Raw genomic sequence first — 26,443 nt, 5'->3', positions numbered from 1 at the left:
TAACACGTAGGATAAAAGTCTTCTTAGTTTTTAAAGTATTCTTAATACATAATATTTGAATTAGCTCTCATAGCTAATGTTTGCTTTAAAATACTGTTTAAGTTTTAAGTTAAATCTCAAGTTATTATCACATACCTTCGAAATAAATTTGTTAGAATATTAAAACAGAATGCATTCTAACTTCTTTGTTATCTCCATCTCTTCAATATTTATCAATGCTATTAATAGTCTTTATATTCTCTTAATTTCTGATATGTGAATTGCAAAATTCAGCCACACTGAATTCTTCGTGAGGAATCATAAATTGTCCATTATAAACACAATGAACGGTCACTGTATCCGTATACTTGAGATTTGGTAGTAGCTGAAAAAGAAATTATTTGTGATTATTTTGTTTGCAAATGATGGATTAATTTTTGGATTTTAAAATATTACCTTTGGTGTGAGTAAAAAGTACTGAGAGCTATTACTTCTTCCAGTAATATTGACAATCAGCTCGAAAATTCGTCTTTCGTTGATAGCATCCATACCCTAAAAATATAATTTTAATTATTATTAATGTCGAACAATTCAATTATTTTTAAAAATTTTAATAAAATTCCTCGCAGGGATTCAATTATTTTCAATAAATAAAAATTTCTCCAAATAATTTAATTATTTGTAAAATGTCATTATTTTTAAGACAATTTTAATTAAATTCCTCGACAGAATGTAATTATTTTCAACAGTTTTAATAAAATTCTGAGAAACAATACAATTCTTATTTTCACAATAAATATTAACATTTTTGGCAGGAGTTCAATTCTTTTCAATACAATTTTAATAAAATTCCGAAAATAATTCAATTTCTTTAAAAAATTTTAATAAAATTCTTAGAGAGAATTTAATTATTTTTAAAAATCTTAATAAAAATCTGCAAAACAATTCAATTATTTTTAACAATTTAATAAAATCCCTCGCAAGAATTCAATTATTTTCCAGACAATTTTAATTAAATTTCTTTAAAGAATTCAATTATTTCTAAAAAGTTTAATAAATTTTTCGCAAGAATCCACTTATTTTCAATACAATTTTAATAAAATTCTGTCAAAAAATTCAATTATTTAAAAAAATTTTAATAAAATTCCTCGCAGAGATTCAATTGTTTTTAATATATAAAAATTTCTCTAAATCATTCAATTATTTTGTAACATTTCAATAAAATTCTTCATGAGAATTGAATTATTTTTAAAACATTTTCAACAGTTTTAATAAAATTCTGAGAAACAATACAATTATTTTTATAAATAATAATATTTTTTGTAGGAGTTTAATTCTTTACAGTAGAAAATAAACAAAAATTTCTTGAAACAATTGAATTTATTTAAAAAATTTTAGTAAAATTCTTAGAAAAAATTGAATTATTTTTAACAATTTAATAAAATTCTTGTCAGGAATTCAATTATTTTCAAGACAATTTTAATTAAATTTCTTTAAAGAATTCAATTATTTCTAAAAATTTTAATACATTTTTTCGCAAGAATTCAATTATTTTCAAGACAATTTTAATTAAATTTCTCCAAATAATTAAATTATTTCTAAAAACTTTAATAAATTAATTCACAAGAATTCAATTACTTTCTGTGCAATTTTAATTAATTTTTTCGGATGAATTCAATTATTTTCTATGCAATTTTAATTAAATTTCTCGGAAGAATTCAATTATTTTCAATAATTTTATATAAATTCTATGCAAGAATTAAATTATTTCACACATAGAAACAATTTTTTGTTTATTTAAAGAAATGATTTGATTTGTTTCTCTTTTACTGAAAATTAATTTTTCTTCGATTTAAAGAAAATTTCTTTTATTTAAAAACAATTTACAAATTTCAAAGAAATTTTCCCTTTTAAATTAAAGAATCATTCTTCTCACTCTATGTTCATATTAAAATTTCATTAAAATTCTAAGGACGAATTTTTTGGATTCAAATAAATTTTGTTTAAAACAAAGAAATTTTCTTTTTAATCAAAAACGTTTTTTTCTAAAAAAAATTTTATTTTCAATGAAACATAACGAATCTAAAAAACTAATTTCCTCGAATTGACAGAATCTTTTTTTTCAAAACAATTTTTTAAAATTACATATTTTTTGTTGGTATTTAATCATTCAAACTTTAAATTTCATTAATTTTGAAATTTTAAATATTTAAAAAGAACAAAAGTAGAAAATAAAGAAAATAAAAGAAACAAAAATAACTGACTTCACTCTACGAACAAACAACGAGAATACAACGATTATGATATAAATTAAGAATGAAAAGAAGAATTATCAATCAATCAAAATCAGATTATAAAAAAATTGTAAAAATTATTTAAAAATATTAATTACCTGATTTATTTCATCAACGCAACGAAAAGGCACTGTTGATAACTCTTGCAGTGAAATCATGTAAACTGCTGTAGTTACGGCTCTTTCACCACCACTCTGATGAGTTCTTGTAAGTTCCTGCAATTTATCCACATCTCGAAATTTAACTCTGATTTTTAATCCATATTTATCGTAATCCATCTGCAAATTAAAATTAATTTATTTTTATAATAATTTTTAAAAGTATATTTTTATCAAGAAACAAAAATCAACACTTACAATATTCTCATCGTGAGTGAGAGAAATTTCCCCGGCACACTTCATCTCAGAGAAATAACGACTGAAGTTATTATTTATCCTATCAATAAGTCGCTCCAAAACTGGAAGCCATTGATTTCGAAGTTCTTCCGTTTCTCTTGTTATTGTTTGCAATTCTTGCGTTTTCTGTTCCAAGTACTTTTTCAACTCCTCCACTTCTTTGGTAATTCTCTCAAACTCTTTCAGAATCTGTTAAAACAAAGTTTTTTTTTGTTAAACAAAAGTATTTAAATAATTTAAAAAAATATTTAAAAAAAATATTTAAAAAAAATATTTTAATACAAAAATTATTTATTCACAAATAGTAATATCAAAAGTAATATCTTTTTCAAATATTGTTTACTACGTACGTTATCACTGTCATCGTTTTTTCCCATACAAAAAACTTTCGCATTTGCAGTTCTCAATTCTTCTTCAATTTCATCAATTGAATTTGGAAGTTTTTCAAAAGCAGTGTTAAATGTTTTAAAACGCTTATCTTGTGGGCTAATATTATTTGTACTTTCCAAGGCTTCTTTGTAAAGATTTTCAACTTCATTTTTCAGAGGTCTCAATTCATCTTCAAGATGCTTAAATATTCTCTCCGCACTATCACATTTATCGCGCAATTCTTGAGAATCATTTTTGCACTGCCTCAATTTTTGCTGCTCTACTTTCAATTCAAGTTTACCTTGTCCGCTTACTTTTTCAAAAACAAAACAATCTTCAAGAACTGTATTCAATTTTCCATAAAGAACTATTTGATTTTTGATCACATCTTGAATTTCCGATTTGTACATTGCTTCAATTTCCTCAATACTTATTCTTTCTTCCTGTAATTTTCTTATATTTTCACCAGCAAGTCGAATTTTCGATCGTAATGTTTCGATTTGAGCAATTTTCTGCTGATAATTCGTTCTGCTATTTCGAAACTCAGTCAATTCTACATTCGCCTGATTAATTTGAGTTTCAAATTCACGAATTTCTTGCCCGACTTCTTCTCTTTGTGATTTCAGTTGATTTATTCTTAAAAGAGGAAAATAATTTTTTTTATAAATAGCAAATTATTTTCTTAAATTATTTTAAATTATGATCTTAAGATATTTTAAATTCGTTGAAAAAAAATTACATACCTGTCGTGAATCCCATTAAGTTTCGCAGTGTCTATGGTAATTGAAAGCATTCCATTACCCGTCACTGTATTTTGACGTACAGACTTTTCACCAGAATACTTTGATCTACTTACGGAAAAATTATTGGATTCTGAAAAAAAAGAAATGTTAAGTACAGAAATATTTTAATCACGTTTTTTTAGGATTTGAGAGTATAAATTTTTCTCACTGCTGAAAAAGAAGCCTAAGGAATCCGGAATGCGATCCACGTGATCTTCGACAATATCCGATCCAACGGGAATATTAGCGAGGTGAAAGTTTTGAACGATATATTTCATAATTGTCTGCGGAGCTTCGACGAGAGAAATCAAATAATGTTCAAAACCAAATTGGTTAATTTCTTCAATGGGAATATTTGGCTGCATTCGCACTCTTCTATTGGGATCGGAATGAACAACGTTTACAACCAACTTCTGTTGACTTCTCAAGCAATTAATTAGTAAGTTCATATCCTCGGCATTTTCGCAAACAAAAGCAATCATGTCATTGTAGTTTATGGTACTTTCTAAATATTTCGAATACATTGGGTTCTTCACGTTGATATTGAGAAACATTGGCTCATGTACAGGAGCAGAAAACATGTTTCTATTTTCTCTCAACCAAAGAACTCCTTTATAGGCATCTGGATTTCTTTGTCGAAGCAATTCAAGTCGTTGAGCATCGACTGCTCGTGCCATTTGTAATTCTCTGTCGAGGTCTAAAACAAGGAAAAATAGCGAATATTATTTTTAGTTTGCATTTTTTTTTTTAAACTTTTATAGGGTTGCCACAAAAATTTAATTTTGCTTCTAACTGACGTTTTTCTGATTTCCAGACTGAATTTTGATTTTTTCCCTGGTTTTGAAGAATATTCTGATTCACTCTAAAAATTATTAGATTTAAAATAGAATTGCTTCTTAAAAATTTAATTGTGAATATCTTCTCAATTGTAAAATTATTTGGAACATAAATAAATTTTTAGAGATAAATATTCAGGGTGGTCACAAGTTTCAGTTTATCAATTTCCCTGACAATTTATTGACATTAAAATTATTTTCCTTGACAAAGTTTATGAATTTTATTAATTTCTAAAAATTACAATTACAACCCTACCTGAATTCAATTATTTTCCACAATTTTCATCTTTCTACATTCTTCATCTCTGAATCAATTAATTTAAATAATTTTCCAAAAGTTCTTCTAGATTTCAATTTTTTAAATACAAAAACTCAATTTTTTATAATATTTGTAACTCTCCATATAGTTGTTTCTTAAGTTATTTTTAAATAATTTTTGAAAGATAATAGTTTTTCAATTTTGAAATAGTTTCAAACAATTAAAATTTGGTAAAATTTTTTAAAAACAATTGAATTTTTGAAAAATACAAATAAAAATGATCAAATTTTTAAAGATTTTTAATTATAAATAGAACCGCATGATTTCAGGCCTCGGATCGACATTAAGGTGCAAAAAAAGTCGATTTAAAATAGAAAAAAAGTCGAAAAAGTCGTTTATTTAATTCAGTGTCATCACAAAAAATTTATTTTTTATTCTTCTGATCTTTCACTGACTTCTAAATTTAATTATTTAAAACTTGAATAATTTCGTTAAATAAATATTTAAATACTTCTTGTTTGTTTTTATACGGGAATAAAATTTAAAAAATTTCTATTTAAAACCTTCTAAAATTTAATAACTTCCAAAAATTACAACTTTAATTCTCTTAAAATTCAATTATTTTCTACAATTTTTAATCAAACTTCTTCTGGAAATCAATTATTTTTAATAATTTTCCAAGAGTTCTTAGAGAATTCAATTATTTAAATACAACTTAGAATATTTTCAGGATCTTAATTTTTGTCAAATAAATCTGTTTAAATTGTGACCTTGGGTCCAAAGGACTCAAGGCTACAATATAAACAGATTTATTATTTAAATACAAAAATGTTTTTTAAGTTATTAATTTTCAAAAAATTATAATAAAAAAATTCTTAAAATTAATTTTCCAAAAATATTTTTAAAATAATTTATGAAAGATAATAGTTTTTCAATTATATAGAATTGAAAAATTTCTAAACAATTGACATTTGGTAAATTCTATTCAAAAAATAATTGAATTTTTAAAGAATTTTAATTATTAATATAAACGCGATTTCTTTAAAATTTTAATAAATCTAAAAAAGTCATATGTTGTTAAAATATTAAAAATAATTATCAAAAATATTTTAATATAATTTTTTTGTAGAGCTAATTTTCATTAATTACCATTTTTAAATTTACATTTTTGAAGATTTTTCATTAAAATTTTTGAGAAATCAGTTATTTTCAAAATTTGCAATTAAATGTCTTTTAAAGTTTATTTTTCAAAAATTTTTATCAAACACTTTGAAAAAAATCAATTATTTTCAATTAAATTTTAGAAAATTTCAATTATTGAAACTCTTTTTTATTGTAAATTTTGAAAATTTATCAAGTAATTTATAAAAATAGTTTAATTGTTTCGAAGAAATTATTAAAAATTTTAGGAAATAATTGAATTTTATGGAAATATTTGAAAATATTTAAATTCTTCCGAGAAATTCAATTAAATATGTCTTGAAAATAATTGAATTCCTGTAAAGAATTTTAATATTTATAAAAATAATTGAATTCTTGCGAAGAATTTTTGTATAATTAAAAAAATCAAATTGTCCACAATTCAATTTTACGAAATTTCGATTATTACAAAATTTTTCAGTTAATTATATAAAATATTTGAAAATTCAGCTAATTTCAAGAAAACTTCAACAGCAATTTTTCAAAAAAACTAAGCTCTTTAGAATTTTTAATCAAAATTATTAAAAATTTAAATTTTCTAAAATTTCCATTCGAAACCTTTCGAAATTCAATTATTTTCTAGAAATTTTTAACTACAATTCTTCTCTAAGTAAATTATTTTTAATAATTTTTGAAGAAAGTTCTTTGTGATTTAATTATTCAAAGAAGAAGAGAATTAAAAAACTACTTCAAAATTTCCAATTTAAGTTATTTAAAATTTAAATTTGAAACCGTTTAAAATTCAATTATGTATAAAAATTGCAAAAGCAACTTTACTAAAATTAAATTATTTTTGGAATTTTCAAGTAAAATAAATTATGAATTTAATTTATAAGTAATAATTTTATGATAGTTCTTCAAGAATTAAATTATTTTAAATAAATTCAATTTCATACGAGTTTAATTAAATTTCTCTAAAGAATTCAATTATTTTTAAAAATTTTAATGAAAGTATTTGAAAGACTTCAATTTTTTCGAAAATTCGGATGAAATTCTTTATAAGAATTCAATTATTTTTTACTATTTATGTTATTATTTAATTTCCCTTTCCTAAAAAAAAGAGAAAAAAAGTAATTTTCAACACCTGATTTTAATAAAAATCTGGGAAACAATTCAATTTTTTCCAATAATTGTGATAAAATTTCAGTATTTTTTTATGAATTCTAAAAATCGAATTATTTTTCAGTTTTTTTAAATAAAATTCCTTGACTTTTCCCCGAATTCCCTGACCTGTGGCAACGCGGTTTTTATTATTTACTTACTTCTTAGGTCACGACTGAAAACATCGTCTTTGTATCTTAAATTTGTCATATTCTTGTTCAAATTATCGATAATTCTTCTCTGCATATCGACTTGTTGCAAAGCATTCGTTTGTTGTTGCGCCAAAGCCTCCTCTGAAATAAATTGTTTAAAAATATATTTTTCTAACACATTTTCTTCTATTTTTCAAAAAAATTTAATTCTTAAATTAAAAAAAATATCAGTAATTGCAAATTACATGAAAAGAATTCATATTTACCTGAACCAAATTCTTGAAGTATTGAAAGCAAATCATTGTCGAGTTTACTCTTTTGTTGCTGAAGATTATTAATTGTTTGATCACAAGCCTGTTCTTGCTCGATTTTACGATCTCGAGTAGCTTCAATTTCCTTTATACTATCTTCACAACCTTGAATTTCCTCCGTGGCTCTATTTACTTTTCCAATTCTTGCTGAAGATTGGCTAGTCTGTGGCAAAAACGATTTATTAGAAAAATTCTACTAAAAATTGTATACCAATTTTATAAATTCTAATTACTGTTTTTTGACAAATGAAGATACCTTTTCTCTAACCGAATTTTGTATCAGATTAATGCGCTTTTTGAATTGCTCTATTTTTGCATTCATCGGTTTTAATTGTTCGTCTAGCACTTTCATTTCCGCCGCTGCATCGTCTCTTTGTTTCTTCGACTGAAATTGTATAAACATAATAAATTTTATTCACTTTATTCATTTAATTCTATTTATATAAATTTAGTTTTTTATTTGCTGTTGCAAATAAAAAAATAAATTTATATAAATAGAATTAAATTAATAAAATTGATTTATTGAGTTTTAGTTTAAAAGTAGTTTAAACTTTTAGTAGTGAAATTAAAAAGAGATAATTACGTCTTTGAATTGTTGTCTCAATTGATCGTACAACATCCACTTTTTCTTTTGCTTTAGACTAACGATTTTATTCTTAATAGTCTTTTTCTCTTTAATACTACCGACGATATCCTTAAGGCCGTCATATCTTTGTATTTTATTTGTTAATGAACGATTTTTATTGGCAACTTCAGCCTCTAGTTCCTTGTGTATTTTTCGATTCTCTATCAATTGTTCGTGACGTTCCAACAATAGTGGATCTCCAACAGAACGTTCAGTCTCCAGTAATAATGTTTTTGAATCCATCTCTGAAAAACTTTGAACCTTATCCTGTGGAAGGAATTGACAGAGATTGTCAACCTGGAGAAAAAAATTGTATTATTTTTACAACAGAAAAATAGTATCAGGAGGAGGGGAAAGAGAAATTCTATCAAACCTGGATGTTCAGTTCCTTCGTGAGAGCTATGACATCTTTTATCAACACTTGTTTTTTGTTAATGTACCAAGTAGTCGTGTTGTGCGAAGTAAATTTTCGAGTTATTAAAGTCGTCTTGTCCTCGGATTCATACAACTCGATTTCGAGTTTTGCCTCCTGGCAACCTGCCTTCACATAATCTGCAACTTTTTCAGCTCGACCGATTACTTTTGGTTTTCCGGCTAAACCCAAAACTATCGCACAAACAATTGTCGATTTTCCAGTGCCATTGGGACCGATTATTAAGTTTAAATTTCTCCCCGGTATGAAAACTGCTTTGTCGTAAGTGCTTTAATAATATCAGTAAATAAAACAATTAATTTGTGTATTTTTTTTAGATTAAAATAAGGAAAGCCTTAAAATTAAACAAGTTTTTCAAAAAATTTCTCCAATCTTTATTTTTAAATATTTTATAAATATTCCAAAAACTGTGATTAATACAAAAACCTTTGAGAATATCTAATAATAATAATAATAATAATAATAAATAATAAGTATACATGCGTGCTCACAAGGCACACAAATAAAAATTTGAAAATTCTAACCTCAAAATGATATTTTTTCCGGAAGAGAAATAAAACACGAAATTTCACAAAAGTAGGAAATTGTTTAGGCTGCGTCTACAATAGAAAAAAATAATGTGTAGAAAAATGTGTAATTTGTAGTGTAATGTGTATTGTTTTTAGCACTGCCAACTGTCAGGGTCAATTACACTATACATTACACAATTTTCTACACATTATTTTTTCTGTTGTAGACGCAGCCTTACAGAAATAATAAAATAACGTTCAAACATACAGTTTAAAAGAATACTTACACAAAGTTTTCCATATAAACACGAACGATTAGTCCTTTATTTACGTTGGGATTTTCATTTTCTATCTCCATGGGTTCCGATTCCATGGTGAAGCCGAACTTGTTCTTCAACCAGTGAAACTATACATGAATAAAAAAATACTGCGACACTACTTTTTCACTATCAAAAGCCTTTTATAATGATATTATCTTTCAAAAGATTGACAAAGATAACATCGCTTGAGAACAATTGAAGAAGAAATTAAAAAAAGGCTCTCCTGCAAAAGACCGTTGAACACAAATTTGTGACATGCGCAAATAAGTCGTCTGCTGTCAAAAGATGGTAAATGACGGAAAAATGGCGTCTGCAGTTGAATCTATGGTCGTCGATGAAAAACAGCTTCCAGATAAACCAGTAGACAGGGAAAAGGTACTATTTCTAGTTTAATATTTATGCTTTCTTTGAGGGTTTTTTAAAATTTTTTATTCGGTTGAAATTATTACAATTAGGGATAAAACAATGAGACCTAACCTTAAATATTTTGTAGAGTTTGTTTTGTTTCTTTTTCATTCTACATTTTTATTCGATATTAGATTCAATTGTTATTATTTTTTTTTAAATTTGATTTCCTTTTTTGTATTTTAGACATGTCCACTTTTGTTACGAGTTTTTTGCAACACAGGAAGGCATCATAATATGATGGAATACAGTAGGGGAAATGTTCCGTCCAACGAATTACAAATATACACATGGTAATAATTTTAATAAAATAGTATTTATATCTACTATTTTTTTTTTGTGAAAATTCGTTAATTGGAAATTTGATTTAATTTTTGAATTCTTGTTTAATTTTCAGTTTACGTGAAATATTTTTATTTCACTTTTTATATTTACAGTTTTTGTATTCTTAATTTAATTGGTTAATTTTAATTCGTATTGATAAGAAATATTTGAATTTAGGATGGACGCGACCTTACGAGAAATCACCGGACTAGTCAAGGAAGTAAATCCAGATGCCAGAAGCAAAGGAACTTATTTTGATTTTTCGTTAGTTACTCCAGAACAGAGAACGCCTGGTTATCGAATGAAGGAAATTGGAGTTACTTGCTCTGGACAGAAAGGAGCCGATGACAATAAAACTCTCGCACAAGCTAGGTAATAAAGCTATTTAAACAAAAATAAACATACGAATAGAGAAAAAATTTATTTGAACTCAAATGCAATTATTTGAGTTAAATAATAGTATATTTTTTTAGCACAAAGTAAATTCTACTTTGAGCAAAATACAATTTTTTTTTAAACAAATAAAAATTTTAGTAAGTTCTGAGTCAAATATTTCTTTTTTCTCGGTGTAATCTTTATCGTTTTTAACGATAAAAAATCGCAAATTTACGAAAAATACATTCTGCAATGTTTCTGAAGTTTTGAACGTTCAAATGAATGAAAATATTTTAATTCTTCTTTTTAATTTCGATTTTACTACAAAATATAATTCTTTTATTACTTAAAGATTAATTTTTACTAAGTTTTCAATTGTAAATATTTATCATTTAAATCTATATTAATTTTTTGAAATACTAGAAAAAATGTTTTGTTCATTTGAAAGTTCAAATATTTAAGGAAATATTCTGCAGATAACCATATTAGATTTAATATTTATTAAATTTAATTATTTTAAATTTTTAATTTAATGTTAAATCACTTTTTTATTGAATAATTATTTAAATATTTAATTAAAAATTTAATTCAACTGCTACAACAATTGAAATATTCAAATTTCAGTAAAATAAATTTTGTATTTCAAAGAATTTTATTTTCTCATTTTAAAAAATTATTGTATTTGTTAAAGAATTGCAACTATTTGGAAAATAATTAAATTTTACAAAATTTTGTATTTAAATAATTCAATTATCGTTGAATTCTAATAAGAATTGATTTAAAAAAAAATTTCAGTTAAAATTTTGAAAAATAATTGAATATTTGAAGTGAATGACAAAAATATTAAGAAATAATTAAATTTTGAAAAGTTTTTAACTTAAAATATTTTTAAAATTTTAATCGCCGTAAAAGTATAATAATTAAATGTTTATTTAACAAAATTATTAATATTTTATTTTCCTTTAAAAATTATTAAAGCTTTGAATAATTTTATTCGAAAATTCTAAAAAATAATTTACTTTTGGAAAAATTGCAGCTTTGTAATTTTTAGAAATAATTCAATTTCGAAAGGTTTTACAATAAAATTATTTAAAATTTGAATTAAAATAAATAATAAGTTTTAAATATTTGTTTAATATAAAAATTGTTATTAAAAAATTTTTTAAATAAAAGAAGTTTTTAAAAAAATGTTTAAAAGTTTTGTCAAGTTTCGTCGAAATAAATTTGACATTTGAAAGAATTTATTTTTATTACTTTTAAAAATTGTTTTGAAATAAAATAATCATAATTTTGAAGAATTATATTTCGAAAAATTATATTTTTTAAAAAATGTTTATTTTTCATTAAATTTCAAAAAAAAGTTTGTATAGAATTTCTAGAATTTTTTACTGAAATAAGTAAAATAAAATATTTCTTTTTGAATAATAGAATTCTCAAAGAACTTTCTTAAATTTATAAAAAATTAGAAAAGAAAGAATTTAGTTTCCTAAATTCTTTCTTTTCTAATTTTTTATAAATTTGAGAAAGTTCGTTAAGAATTCAAATATTCAAGAAGAAAAATTTAATTTGAACTTTATTCCAAAATAAATATTACAAAAAATAATATAAAATATTTCAGTCTATATTAATTTTATAAAAAAGTAACAAAAATTATTTCGTTTATTTGAAGGGAAATAGAAAAATATTCTGCAGATAATTTTATATATATTATATATTAATTGTAAAAATTGATACATTTTACTTTTTTCTTTAAAAAAACCTTGTTTCAATTTCGCCAGCTACAAAAAAATATTAACACGAAATTTCGTCTTCCAGGTTTACAATAGGCGATTACCTCGATATTTCCATCACTCCGCCAAATAGAATGATCCAACCAGGAATGCGACGCGGAGGTCTCAGACAATATTGATAGTGAGAGTTATTATCATTTAATGAATTTAATATTCATTTGCATTTAATTTACATTTAAAAATTAAACTTTTAATACATGAATTTTCAATTTTTACTGAAAAATATTGACAATAGACAAGTTTGCCGCAAGAATTTATCATTCCTCAATAATTATGATAAAAAAAAAAATAATTAATAAGTTAATTTTATTAAATAATAAACTAAAAAATAATGTGACAAATTGACAATGCTCTTCTTTTAATTAAATATCTATTCTTTATTTTTACAATAAGTTAATTATAATATTATTTAAATTCTTTCGCATGGGAAACAAATTTTTTGCTTATATAAATATATTATTATTATATTAATAATATAAATATTTATTATTAAAAAATATAAATTAGTTCATTGTACTTGGAAAGAATGTTGTTGAGCTTGTTTTTAGTTTGCTCTCATGCATTTGTCTACAAATTTCCCATTTTGAAGTTGGCCACATATTATTCATAGTTTTTGTGTTTATTTCCTCGATTAGACTCAATAGTCGAACGAGAAATTCGGTTAACTTTTCAGTTGTACCTGATCTTAATTTTTGGAAGTTTTTTGCTGAAATGAAGGAAAATCATTTTATTTTTGTTCTGTTGAATAAAATTTCTAATTTTGAATAGAATTACTATTTAGTTGTCTAAATAGTTTAAATTCTAAATAGTATTATAAATATTCTAAATAGTTAATTTTTTATAACTCACTTGCTGGATAGAGAGTTTTATTGATGGTAACTTTTTGCTGAGTAATAGCAGCCATCAATCTTTTTACCAGAAGATTTTGTGTGCTCCTCGATAGTGGTCTCAATCGTGACACGAATCTCATGAGATATTCAATTACGTATCTAATCCAGGGATTTAATTTTTGAAGGCACTGTCTGGGATTGGAACTTTGTATCACTATTTGACTCAATGCCTCCGTGTCCAAAATGGGTCTTCTTAACGATTCCAGCCATTCGTACAAAAGACTTGATAGAATTTCAATATCTGTTTCTAATTGCAAGCGTTGCCAAGCGGTAGAACGTATGTTTAAATCAACCTACATGTAAATATTTACTTATCAATTATTTTCAATATTAATTAAAGGAAATTAATTTATCATTCGGTAATTAAATATTATTATCAATAATATTATCAATATTATTTTTTATGAAACAATTTTTTTGTAGAATATTTTTTTGTGCAATTTCGTTAGGTAGTACAATTTTCATTGGAGAAATTTTTGAATTTTCGTTTGTAGAAATTTGCCGCAATTTTTGTCGAAAACTAAATTGATAATTTACCTGATAGTGGTGTATTTTTCGCTTCTTCTCGTCAGACAGGTTTTCGTTATTGCAGAGTAATAATTTAATGGCCTCGTCTGTGGAAATTGTTTTGAAACTCTGCGTATGAACGGCATTTTTCAAGTTTATGTGAGTTTGAATCTCCTTGTAACAATTATTGTCAAAAAGTTCCTGTCCCCATATACCATCGGTTAGGACGTCATCAATGCAATTGTCATCTAGTGCTTAAAAAATTGTCTGTCAATTATAAATTACAGTATGAATGTGGGAATTTTTTGCTTTTTAAAGTGGGTTTTTTTTACCAGGAAATACGGAAGAACATGAAGGGGCGTCTGGTGAAATACAAAATACACTATCTGCTACGTCGTTTAAAGTTTCACTAGATGATACCTGAGATATCTGAGTATTAGAATTATTATCACTTTTCGAAGTATCTGAAAATGATTATGATAATTAGGATTGAATCAATTCAATTATTTTCGAAACGTGTTTTTAAAGCTTTTAACATTTTTCTTCAAAAACACGATTATTTTTTAAAATTGTAATAAAATTCTTCAATTTCAAAAAAATTCTAGAAAACAATTATTAAAAATTTTAGCAAAATTCTCTAATTTCAAAATTTAATTATTTTCTAGAATTTTTAACTAAAATTACTCAAAAGTAATGCATTAATGAAATTTAATTTAATTGAATTAAACTTCTACATTAAATTCTCAAAAAATTCTAAGTTGAAACCTTCTGTGTAATTTAATTATTTCTAAAAATTGCTACTGTAAATTTTCCAAAACTTTATTACTTTCTGGCATTTTTTACTAAAATTATTTTCTAAATCAATAATTTTTTATAATTTTGAGAAAGTTCTTTTAAAAATTTTAATTATTTAAACAAAAAGAGAAAGTTTACGTCTAACATTTTATTTTTTTAACTTAATTTCAAGAAATTTCGACTATTAAAAATTTTTTGAATTGAATATTTCTGTTTGAAAATTCTAAAAAATTACTAATAAATAATTAATTTTAGAAAAATTTGAACAAAATTTTTTCAAGAACTCAACTTAGAATTTATATTTAAATTATTATGTATTCAAAATTGAAAAAAATTTCAATTTGATACCTTCTGAAATTTAATTTTTTCTAAAAATTTCTACTAAAACTGCTTCAGTTTTCAAACATTGTCTTTAATTTTCAAAATGTAAATCTTTTTTAAATCAATTATTTTTAATAATTTTTAGAAAGTTCTTCGAGAATTGAATAATAGAAAAAAATAATAAAAAATCTTACTTTAAATATCATTTAAAATTCAATTGTTTTCAATTCATATTTACAAAATTTTAATTATTTGAAAATTTTTCAATTAACTTTATATTAAAAAATTCAACTGGTTTTGAAAAAAAAATTCATTAAAAACTTTTTGAAAAACTGAATTGTTCAGAATTTTAAAAATTTAATCGATTCCAAAATTTTTACTACAACTCTATCAATATTATAAATTATTTTCTAGCATTTTTAACACAAAATCCTTTTTTTAATCAATTATTTTTATAATTTTCAGAAAATTCTTTAAAAATTGAAATATTGAAAAAATAAAAAAAAAAATTCATTAGAAATGCAATTTAAATTTCAATTGTTCATCAATTCAATTCTTATAAAATTTTAATTATTTGAAGATTTTTCAATAATTTTATATTAAAAAATTCAACTAGGTAATTTCAAAAATATTTCATTTTAAAACTTTTTGAATAATTTAATTGTTCAGAATTTTGAAATTTAATAGATTCCAAAATACTACAATATAAAAATTTAAGTAGCATTTTATACCAAAAAGTGGTATTTTTTGCAATAAATTATTGAAATTCTCACTTAAATACGATAAATCCAGTGATGAATCTGTCCAAGAATGTTTCAGTTTCACTTCTTGTTGCTTAAGTTTTTCCAAAAATTGTGAAATAAAACGCTGCGTAAATGGAGATGCGGAGACTTTAAATTCAATTTCCGCTGGTGAATTGTCTTCTTGACAGTCGCATAAATGTAAAATCCGCTCGCAAATTATAAAAATAATCTAAAAACAATTATTTCGTTGAAAAATAATTATTTCAAAATGAAGAAAGGGATTTTTTTACAAAAATTATTGACAATTAATTTTTGAAATTATTTAAAGAAATTAAATGTACCTTTGGTATATGTTTAAAAGTTCTTTGTTCATAGCCATGTAAAATATTATACTGTCTGTTGAGATAAGAATGGAGACTACAATATCTAAAATTGCTCATATGATTACTCCTTGGGAATACGATCATTTGTGGAAGAACGTAGTTCTGAAATTCTTGAATGCACAAGATTTGACCTCTCGTTTGAATTGCGTTTGGCCTCTTTATTCGAACGAATCTTATTGCGTCACTCGCTCTAACCCTTAATGTATAAATTAGGTAGCATGCAATAAGCACTCCTGTCCTTCCTAGTCCTGGAAAAGAAAAAAAAATCATAAATTTTCTTCCAAATTTTAATCTAGGTATATTAATAATATTAACAAAAAATTTAAAGCTTCGAAGAATTTTTTTATTTATGAAAATAATTGAATTCCTAAGAAGAATTTCATTATTTATAAAAATTGAATTATAAAAATTGAATAATAATTGAATTCCTGAGAAGAATTTTATTATTCATAAAAATTATTGAATTCTCTCTATTTTTTTGACGAATATATTTCAAAATTTCATTGAAAGTAATTTAATTCTCATATATAGAATTTTTTTTTTATATTTTGAGAATAAATTTGATTATTTTTAGAGAATTTTAAATTTCTTGTTTTACTTGAATTTTATGGAGATTTAAAAAAAAAATTAAATTATTTTATGTAATTTTAATTACATTGGATTCAAAATAATTTAATTCCTACAAAGAATTTTAGTATTTATAAAAATATTTGAAATCTTGCGAAAAATTTTACTACTATTTATAAAAATAATTTAAATGTTTTAAAGAATTTTATAGAAATATCTGAAAATAATTAAATTCTTTCGAGAAATTCAATTACAGTTGTTTCGAAAATAATTGAATTTCTGTAAAAAATTTTATTAAAATTAAGTATATATATATTCAAAATAATTGAATTCATCAGAAGAATTTTATTAGTTTTTAAAAATAATTGAATTCTTTCAATTTTTTTGACAAATATACTTAAAAATAATGAAAAGTAATTTCATTGAAAGTAATTTAATTTTCATATAGAATTTTTATTTTTGATATTTTGAGAATAAAAATTATTTTTAGAGAATTTTACATTCTTGTTGAACTTGAATTTTATGGAAACTTTTGAAAATAATTAAATTCTTTCGTGTAATTTTAATTACATTGGATTAAAAATAATTTAATTCTTACAAAGAATTTTAGTATTTATAAAAATTGTTGAATTTTTTCAAAGAATTTATTAAAATTTTAGGAAATAATTGATTTTTATGGAAACATTTGTAAATATTTGAATTCTTCCTAGGAATTCAATTAAAATTAGTTTGGAAATAAATGAATTCCTATAAAAAAAATTCTACTATTTATAAAAATATTTGAAATCTTGCGAAAAATTTTACTACTATTTATAAAAATAATTGAATTATTGCGAAAAATTTTACTATATTTATAAAAATAATTGAAATGTTTCCAAAGATTTATTAAAATTTTAGGAAATAATTGGATTTTTTTTGAAGAATTTTATAGAAATAGTTGAAAATAATTAAATTCTTTCGAGAAATTCAATTACAGTTGTTTCGAAAATAATTGAATTTCTGTAAAAAATTAAATAAAAATTAATATTCAAAATAATTGAATTCATAAGAATAATTTTATTAGTTTTTGAAAGTAATTGAATTCTTTCAATTTTTTTGACGAATATATTTAAAAATTGCATTGAAAGAAATTTAATTTTCATATATTAGAATTTTTTTTTGATATTTTGAAAATAATTAAATTATTTTTAGAGAATTTTAAATTCTTGTTGAACTTGAATTTACATTTACATTTACTTACATTGGATTAAAAATAATTTAATTCCTACAAAATTTGTTTAATTGTTTCGAAGAATTTATTAAAATTTTAGGAAATAATTGGATTTTATGGAAATATTTTAATTCTTCCGAGGATTTTAATTAAAATTTTATTGAAAATAATTGAATTCCTACAAAAAATTTTACTAAAATTTATAAAAATATTTGAAATTTTACGAAAAATTTTACTATTTATAAAAATAATTGAATTGTTTCGAAGGATTTATTAAAGATTTTAGGAAATAATTTAATTTATATCTTTATTCGAAATATGTTAAAATCTTTTTTAAAAGTTGAATTCTTCTGAGGAATTCAATTAAAATTATTTTGAAAATAATTGAATTCCTGCAAAGAGTTTTACTATTTATAAAAATAATTGAATTTTTTCAAAGGATTTATTTTTAATATTAGAAAATAATTGAATTCTTTTAAAACATTTTATAACGAATTAAGAAAGAAATTAATTTCTTTCGAGAAATTTTATTGAAAAAATAAATGAATTAGCTAGAAGCATTTATTAAAATTTTAGAAAATATTTGAATTCTTTTCTGAAATTTTAGCAAAATTTTGTTAAAAATAATTGAATTTTTGCAAAAAAATTTACTATTTATAAGAATAAACGAATTCTTTCAAAGAATGTTATACAGAGAGTAAAAATAAGACATTTTCTAGAAAACAATTTTTGTTTTGAATTAAAGTGATAGGAATTTGATACAAAATTGGAAAAAGTAAACGATGAAGATGAGTCATTAGTAGTAACCCTTTTAGACTGATGATAAGAAAAATCGATTGACTTAAATATGCCCTATGGCTAAATATAGCCAAAAATTCTGATAAGAATCGAAATAGTTAAGTTTATGTGGAGAGAAGATATTAAGTCATGTGGATCAATATGGAAATATTTGCTTTCGAACTAACAATTCTCTGTATAGATATGTTTGTTTTTAAATTTGTTTCCTTCTCTCTTAAACAGTGTTTAACTCTTGAATTATGTTTATCGTTTATCACACCATATACTTATTATACATTTTTAAAAAGCATTTTTAAAACTCATTTTTAAAAATTCTTTTTTAAAAATATATAATATTTTAATGTGGATTTTTTTATCTACATTTTTTTAAAAATAGACTTTAAGGACTTGTTGAAAATTCCATTTTTCTTCACTTATTAAAGTATTAATATTATTTATCTTGATTTCCTTAAAAATAATTTCTAATTTAAAATTTAAAATTTATGCTCATAAAAACAGTTTGCAATTAAAATACAAACGACAAATTGTATGAAAATATTGCAATCGTCGCATTTTTCTATTTCGAATGCAATTATTTAATTATTTTTTATCGTAACATTAATATATTGTAAAATTAATATTAATATTAATATTTAGTATTAATATTAATATTTAATAATAATAATGTAAGAAAAAAATTCTCTTGAAAATGAAAATCGTGCGACTGGAAATATATTATTAATTTGTGTGAATAATAAATTTCGAATCGCACTAATATTTCTAATGTCAATTTAATATCCACATATCGATTTGAGGGATAATTAATTGAGCTCGAAATGCAAATGGGTTTCGAAATAGCGTGTTTAATCATTGATTTACCTGCATGACAGTGAATCGCAACTCTTCCTTCTTGCACAGAAAAGGTCACGACCTTGACCATGTCTAGAAGTTTTTCCATGGTAGCTGCTCCATAATCCTTCCACGCAAAATTGTAGCAGTAAACTGAAAAAAGAAATTTTTTCGTTTCAATCACAAAATTTATCTACTGAATGACAAAATTTAATAATTAAAAATTAAAACTAAAGTAATTCTGTTAAAGTTAAATTAAAATTTTTAATTGAAAGAAACTGATGGAAAATTTGGAAGTGTAAAGGATTTTAGTTTAGGCAACAACGAAATTTGTGAATTTTTACCAAATTTTTACTAATTAATATATTTGGTATAATAAAACATGAAGATACCGATCACTCCGAGTCTCCGACTTCAATAATTAAATATGCATTGAAAAATAAAAACTTAAAATAGTAAATTTGAAAAAAAAATTCAAATAAACTTTTTACAGAATTGTTAGTAAAAATTTGAAAAATTCAGATTTTCAAAGTTTTTAATTTGAAACCTTTTCAAAATTCAATTATTTCTAAAAAATAAGGTCTACGTTCGTTTACTTTTTAATTATTATTATTATCTAAAATTTTAAATGAAAATCATTTTTATTAGAAAATTTTTTAAAATTTGTATTAGAAAATTCTACGAGAATTCAATTATTTATATAGAAAAATAAATTTCTTGAATAATTGAATATTTCTTAAAATTGAATTCTCATAAAGAATTTTATCAATACCTAAATTTTTAAATAATTGAATTTTTTTAAAGGATTTTAATTAAAAATTTTAAGAATAATTATGTTTTTTGAGGAATTCGATTAAAATTGTAGTAAAAATAATTGAAATTCTGTGATGAGTTTTAATAGATATGAAAATAATTGAATTTCTAAAAAAAAATTTACTATTAATGAAAATAATTGAATCCCTACTGTAAAAAAATTTATTAGTTATGACAAAAAATGTTAGCTTAGAATTTTATTAATAAAAATTTTTTTTAATAATTGATTTCTTTTGGAAAATATTAAAATAGTAGGAAATCAAAATCATTGAATTCAGGAAAATTTTTGAAAATAATTGAAATTTTGCCAAGAATTTTATTAAAATGTTTGAAAATAATTGAATTTCGGAGAAGAATTTTAATAAAATTTTCTAAAATAATTGAATTTTACAGAAAAATTTTATTAAAATGTTTGAAAATAATTGAATTTCAGAGAAGAATTTTATTAAAATTTTCTAAAATAATTGAATTTTACAGAAGAATTTTATTAAAATGTTTCATTGAAAATAATTGAATTTCGGAGAAGAATTTTATTAAAATTTTCTAAAATAATTGAATTTTGCAGAAGATTTTTATTAAAATGTTTAAAAATAATTGAATTTCGAAGAAGAATAATATTATTAATTATGAAGATAATTGAAAATTTTTGACGAGAATTTTTTAAATTTTTCGAACATAATTGAATTTTTGCGCAAAAAATTTTAATACTTTTAAAAATAATTGAATTTTTTTGAAGAGTTTCATTAAAAATTAAAAAAATAATTGAATTTCTCCGAAGAATTTTATTAAAATTAATTTCAAAAGGAAAAAAAATTCATTTAAAATTGTATTGAAAATAATCGAATTTTTTTTAGAAGAATTCTTTTTTAAAATTTGCGAAAATAATTGAATTCTTTCGAGAAATTTTATTGAAATTGTGTTGAAAATAACTGAAAAGAATTTTATCAACAAATTTTTTAATAATTGAATTTTTTTGACGAATTTTAATAAAATTTTTTAAAAAATTACATTTTTCGAGAAACCTGATTGAAATTGTACTAAAAATAATTGAAAATTCTGCGATGAGTTTTAATATTTATGAAAATAATTGAATTATTGCGAAGAAATTTATAAAAAATTCGGTAAATAATTCAATTGTTGTGAAAATTTTATTATTTATGAAACTAATTAAATGCTTGGGTAGAATTTTTTTTTAAATAATTGAATTCTTTTGGAAAATTTTATTAAAATAGTAGATATTGAAAATTATTAGAATTGAGGAAAATTGTTTGGAAATAATTGAAATTTTGCCTAAGAATTTTATTTAAATGTTGAAAAATAATTGAATTTCTGCGAAAAAAATTTTATTATTCATAAAGATAATTGAAATTTTGGCGAGAATTGTTTTAAATTTTTGAACATAATTGAATTTCGGCGAAGAATTTTATTACTTTTGAAAATAATTGAATTTCGGCAATATTCTGCAATAATTTGTAACTTCTGCAAAATTAAATTTTTTTTAGTGTTTTTAACTAAAATTCTGCTATAAATCCATTATTTTTAATAATGAATTAAATATAATTGAAATTAGAATTTTTTAATAGTTTTATGATAGTTCTTGAAGAATTAAGTTATTTAAAAAGAAATTATTGACGCAGATATAGAAAAAATTGAAAGTTATTTTGCATTAGAATTCACATTTTGTAAAATAAAATTTCTTTCACTGGTATAACTAAATAAATCTCTGTCTGTGCTTAATTATAAATATTTAATACGAAACCCGATAAAGTATTTATTAAAGAATTATAAAGTTCGTGTATTAGACGTATAATTGTCTATAATTTTTGTTTAAAGTAAATTTTGCCCCTCTCTCTCTCTCTCTTTTAGTTTAGCGAACAATCATAAGCTCATTATGACAAATTAATAGTCTGAATAAAAGTTTCAATAAATTTTGTTTGAAAAACAAATTAGTTTAGTGGGGATTATCTTAAATGCAAATGAGCTCAATCTGATTTAATGTCTGTCGAGTTGCAAACTAAGTAAGTCCATTTGTCTATACATATGTATAATACATTTGCTGCATTGCATGTTTCAACTTCGATCTGTATATTTCTGTGCAAAGTCATATTACAATGAATCTTGTCTCTTATTTGTTCAAGGGCTGCAATTAGTTTACATATTTAAAAAAACAAATTGAAAATAGTTCTGCTACTTTCATTTTAGAAAAAAATTTAAATATCCATCAAATTTTTTTTTTTGCAACCAGAATTTCTTTTTTATTTATTTATTTTTATTTATCTAAATATGGGCTGAATTTTAATTTTTTTTCAGTTTTTCTGCGGATATAAAATTGAGACAAAAAAACGAATCAAAATTGTTGCATCGCAACAAACTGTTTGTTTATAATAATTATACTGAAAAATATTTTTTAAATAATCTTTTTAAAAAAAATTAAAAAAATTTTTTATTAAAAATAAATATTTGTTATTTAATTATTTAAAAATAATTAAACAACAAATATTTATTTTTACATTTACTTCAGTTGTTTATTTTTGTTATACAACAAATACGAATGGAGGGGCCGCAAAAAAAAAATAACTGAACCAAATTAGTTATACTTTAGAAAGCAAATAAATATTTCTTAGCAATAGTTGTTGTCGTTTTTTTCTTCTTTTGAAATTAATATTTTTTTTTTTTTTTTTTTTGCTATGAAATAATTATTTTTATGTATCACGAATGTAAATATAATGTTTTAATGAACTTACTGCCATTTTTCATAAAATCGCCAGGGTTGTATGTAAAACCGCTTTTTTCGAGTCGAGGTCCACAACTTGCGTGTTCTCCTGGTGTTTGCAAATTTATTAATGTTTTTATACTCCACCCTTGAAATTGTGCGATTATGTGATTTTTTAAAATTTGCTCTGTATTTGGCCTTGCCATTGCGAGAACATCGTCCGTTACCCTAATTAAAATAGAATTATTTCAATAATAATAATAATAATAGTATTGAAAATAATTTTTGAAAAGTCACGTGTTCATTAAATATTTCTCACCATGGGATAAAAATAACTAAATTGACCCTTTTTTGGATTATTTTATTTAGATATTATTAATGGTAATTTTTATTCGATTTTTGCAGGAAAGGAATAAAATGAAAGAAAAAAATTTATAATATTATTATTTTCTAATAATAATATTCAGACCTGTTTTGTTATTAATATGTAAAAAAAGTGTTTTAACGAAAAGCAAAAAAAAATTTTTTTTTTTAATAATATTTAGACTTTTTTATTATTAATTTAAAAAACTTTTTTTAACGAAAATTGAAAATTATTTTTTTTTAATAATATTTAGGACTTTTTTATTATTAATTTAAAAAATGTTTTTAACGAAAAGTGAAAATTATTGTCTTTTAATAATATTTAGGCCTTTTTTATTATTAATTTAAAAAACAGTTTTAAACAAAAAGTGAAAATTATTTTTTTAAATAATATTTAGGACTTTTTTGTTAATAATTTAAAAAACAGTTTTAATCGAAAAGGAAAAATTATTTCTTTTAATAATATTTAGGCCTTTTCTATTATTAGTTTAAAAAAACGGTTTTAAGGAAAAGAAAATATTTTTCACCTGTTAATAAAATAAGTGCATTAATGTGTTTATTTTATTTTATAAAAACGAAACCATGACATGATGGTATTCAGTACAGGATAATAAGTAATTTATAGATTTTTATTATCTTTTGTTATTACGTTTGATGACAGTGAGTAGTATCAATTCAGGAAATCACAATTATTGTCTACTTGAGTGTCATGCAAACACGCATGGTTTAATAATTTAGTGTTGCTATTGTTTTTTGTATTCCAATTCATTATAATGATTATGCTCTTTAATATTAAATTCCCTTCAAATTTTAATATTTCATAGAATTACAATCAATTGATTTTGAATGAAAATAATTTTCAAGGCAAATAGATTAAAGTTTATTAATTATTAATTTTTGTTCCTTCCGACTCAATTTGACTTGACTTTATTTATTATATTTTATTTCAAAACTGCTAAAAAAATTGAAAATAAAATATTTACTTTCATTGCTCTACTCTTATTATTGTATTTAAAAAAACTCCGGAAAATTAATTGAACTTTTAAAAAATTAAGATATTTTTTTACACTGTAAAAAAAATTATTTGAATCAAATAATCGAGTTTTTGACTTAAATAGAATTTAATTGACTGAAATAAAATTTAATTGGCAGAAATATAATTATTTTGATTAAAAAAAAATTTAACTGACTCGAATATAATTTTTTTTAAATTAAATTTAATTAACTCGAATATAATTATTTTTTTGACTTAAATTAAATTTAACTAACTCGAGTATAATTTTTTTCGATTAAAATAAAATTTAATTGATTCAAATAAATATTCGTTTGATAATAGACAAGTTGTCGTGTATTCGAATGAAATAAATTTTTTTTCAGTGTAAATTTTTCTGTTTTTTCTGAATTAGTTTAGAATAGAAACAATTTTCCTTAATAGCGAGTTTTAAAATTTAATAGAGAAGAATTTTGTTCGACAGTTAATGAAAATAATAATTAATAATAATTTAGAGAATATTTACCAGTGGGAAAAGATGTTTTTTATGGCCATGTGTACCGGTGGCCATGACTTTGAATTTTCGTATTTGCATCGAGAACCGCAAAAAACGGCACATTGTATGGCCAATGGTGTGAATCTTCGTAAATTTTCAGATAATTTATTGTATCCTGCTTCTATTGTACTTGAATCCTTATTCGTTAGAGCCGCTGGTACCAGGGAACTGATATCCATCCTGAAAATATATTTCACTTATTTGAAAATAATAAACAAATTGTAGAAAAAATTATAAAAAAAAAAAATGAAAAATAAAAAATTAGAAATAAGAAATTAAAAATTAAAAATATTTTTTTTTAACAATGAAATCAATTTTTCTTCTCGAAAGTAATTTTTAAAACTAAATCACAGTTTTTAAAATAAAAAAAATTTATTAATACAAAATAATAAAAAATCCTACAGTATAATCATAAAACTACAGAATTTAGATTATCAAAAATTAAAATTAATTTAACAAAAATAATAGAACGTTAAAAAAATTAAATAATAATTTAAATACAGAGAGAAATTTATCAATGAAATAATTTGAATATAAAAAATTTATTTAAAAAGAGAACTTACGTTTATAAACAATTTTCCAAGTTCACTATCCATTATAGACATTAATTAAAAAATGTTGAGTTTCGGGTTTAGCGGATTACAAGACAGGACAACATTGCTTTACTGATTTGTTGAAGCTGTGGAAACGTCGGGAATGATCAATGGAAAAAACACTATATTCTGATGGAGAGTTGTATGTATAGAGAATCTAAGGGCTGTTTGGCGCCAGCGCGTGCCACTCAAATTAAAAATCTCAAAATCCTTGTACGACTGCGCAACATTTGAATATTAAGAAATAATAGTCTGCCTCGTCTGCCTTTATTGTACTTACTTACACTCGGAGAAAATATTATTGAAATTTCAATGTCAATTTGATCAAATATTTATTAACACAATACAAAATTTATACAGTGCATTTTAATTTTTTAAATTTAATTTTAATTTTGACTTTTTAATTTTACGATTTCTTTCTTTTTTTCCAATTTATATTTAAATTTATCCAAATAACTAAGTCAAGATTTTTAGCGACTGCTAAATTCTAAAACACAAAAATACAAATTTATTATTGTAGAAAAAAAATGTTATTCTAGCAAAATAATGTGTTAATTATTTTTTAAGAAAATCTGCATTTTAATAGAGTTAAACATTAATCTTTAGAAATTTTATTTTTCTTGTTCTAATTAGTTCAAATTTTAACGAATTCACTTTTAGATTAAGAGAATAAATTTTATGATAATATTTTTGCAAGAAAAATTTAGAAAATAATTTATTTTACAATAATTTTGCGTTTGTAAGTAAATTTAAAAATTTAAAAAAAAATTTTTTTTTAAGTAAATTTTATCGAAATTTTAAAAAATAATTGAATTCTTTTGTGGATTTTAAATATTTGTTAATTTTAAAATAGAAGTTGAAAAAATAAACATAATCGTAAATCACATGTTTTTATTTTATAATGTTGAATCTA

The 26,443-nt window shown here is 22.2% G+C and overlaps 3 protein-coding genes across 4 annotated transcripts; 1 reads left to right on the top strand and 2 right to left on the bottom strand.

Moving 5' to 3' along the window:
• Positions 1-17: 17 nt before the first annotated feature.
• LOC122500581 (structural maintenance of chromosomes protein 5) lies at positions 18-9,673 on the bottom strand. Its single transcript, XM_043609577.1, has 13 exons — positions 9,533-9,673; positions 8,677-9,004; positions 8,262-8,600; positions 7,935-8,063; positions 7,634-7,841; positions 7,377-7,508; positions 3,989-4,516; positions 3,781-3,910; positions 3,019-3,673; positions 2,630-2,857; positions 2,372-2,551; positions 436-531; positions 18-364 (listed from the first exon to the last, which is right to left on the bottom strand). The coding sequence occupies exons 1-13, from the start codon at positions 9,616-9,618 to the stop codon at positions 242-244; spliced, it is 3,162 nt and encodes a 1,053-aa protein (XP_043465512.1). The 5' UTR covers positions 9,619-9,673; the 3' UTR covers positions 18-241.
• Positions 9,674-9,798: 125 nt separating this feature from the next.
• On the top strand, positions 9,799-12,807 carry LOC122500582 (histone deacetylase complex subunit SAP18). The gene is made up of 4 exons (XM_043609578.1): positions 9,799-9,940; positions 10,157-10,263; positions 10,472-10,666; positions 12,485-12,807. The coding sequence occupies exons 1-4, from the start codon at positions 9,851-9,853 to the stop codon at positions 12,576-12,578; spliced, it is 486 nt and encodes a 161-aa protein (XP_043465513.1). The 5' UTR covers positions 9,799-9,850; the 3' UTR covers positions 12,579-12,807.
• A 53-nt stretch (positions 12,808-12,860) lies between these two features.
• On the bottom strand, positions 12,861-25,709 carry LOC122500579 (protein tyrosine phosphatase domain-containing protein 1-like). 2 transcript variants are annotated; one of them, XM_043609576.1, is made up of 10 exons: positions 25,501-25,709; positions 24,908-25,117; positions 23,059-23,255; positions 19,532-19,654; positions 16,057-16,346; positions 15,746-15,944; positions 14,189-14,320; positions 13,887-14,104; positions 13,309-13,642; positions 12,861-13,165 (listed from the first exon to the last, which is right to left on the bottom strand). In XM_043609576.1, exons 2-10 carry the CDS (start codon positions 25,114-25,116, stop codon positions 12,963-12,965), a joined length of 1,905 nt encoding a protein of 634 aa, XP_043465511.1. In that variant the 5' UTR covers position 25,117; positions 25,501-25,709; the 3' UTR covers positions 12,861-12,962. The 2 variants fall into 2 exon arrangements, with proteins under 2 accessions (XP_043465511.1, XP_043465510.1); XM_043609575.1 differs by having other exon boundaries at positions 12,862-13,165; positions 13,887-14,110; positions 25,501-25,707.
• Between the last annotated feature and the right edge of the window lie 734 nt (positions 25,710-26,443).

Source organism: Leptopilina heterotoma, unplaced genomic scaffold, assembly GCF_015476425.1.
Source record: "Leptopilina heterotoma isolate Lh14 unplaced genomic scaffold, ASM1547642v1 Lhet_19, whole genome shotgun sequence".
In the NCBI taxonomy this organism is placed as follows: Eukaryota; Metazoa; Arthropoda; class Insecta; order Hymenoptera; family Figitidae; genus Leptopilina; species Leptopilina heterotoma.
The sequence above is the reverse complement of the archived record's forward strand: the minus strand, read 5'-3'. Positions and strand labels throughout refer to the sequence as shown.

What these genes read in the sequence shown, in the direction of transcription:
- LOC122500581 (XM_043609577.1), bottom strand. Translation starts at nt 9,618, where the DNA reads ATGGAATCGGAACCCATGGAGATAGAAAATGAAAATCCCAACGTAAAT. An exon ending in CTTAATGGGATTCACGACAG is followed by an intron (nt 3,674 to 3,780) that starts GTATGTAATTTT and finishes TCCTCTTTTAAG; the next exon opens with AATAAATCAACTGAAATCAC. An exon ending in TCACTCACGATGAGAATATT is followed by an intron (nt 2,552 to 2,629) that starts GTAAGTGTTGAT and finishes TTTAATTTGCAG; the next exon opens with ATGGATTACGATAAATATGG.
- LOC122500582 (XM_043609578.1), top strand. Translation starts at nt 9,851, where the DNA reads ATGGTAAATGACGGAAAAATGGCGTCTGCAGTTGAATCTATGGTCGTC. An exon ending in AACCAGTAGACAGGGAAAAG is followed by an intron (nt 9,941 to 10,156) that starts GTACTATTTCTA and finishes TTTGTATTTTAG; the next exon opens with ACATGTCCACTTTTGTTACG. An exon ending in GAATTACAAATATACACATG is followed by an intron (nt 10,264 to 10,471) that starts GTAATAATTTTA and finishes ATTTGAATTTAG; the next exon opens with GATGGACGCGACCTTACGAG.
- LOC122500579 (XM_043609575.1), bottom strand. Translation starts at nt 25,116, where the DNA reads ATGGATATCAGTTCCCTGGTACCAGCGGCTCTAACGAATAAGGATTCA. An exon ending in ATGTTCTTCCGTATTTCCTG is followed by an intron (nt 14,111 to 14,188) that starts GTAAAAAAAACC and finishes CAATTTTTTAAG; the next exon opens with CACTAGATGACAATTGCATT. An exon ending in TAAAACTCTCTATCCAGCAA is followed by an intron (nt 13,166 to 13,308) that starts GTGAGTTATAAA and finishes CCTTCATTTCAG; the next exon opens with CAAAAAACTTCCAAAAATTA.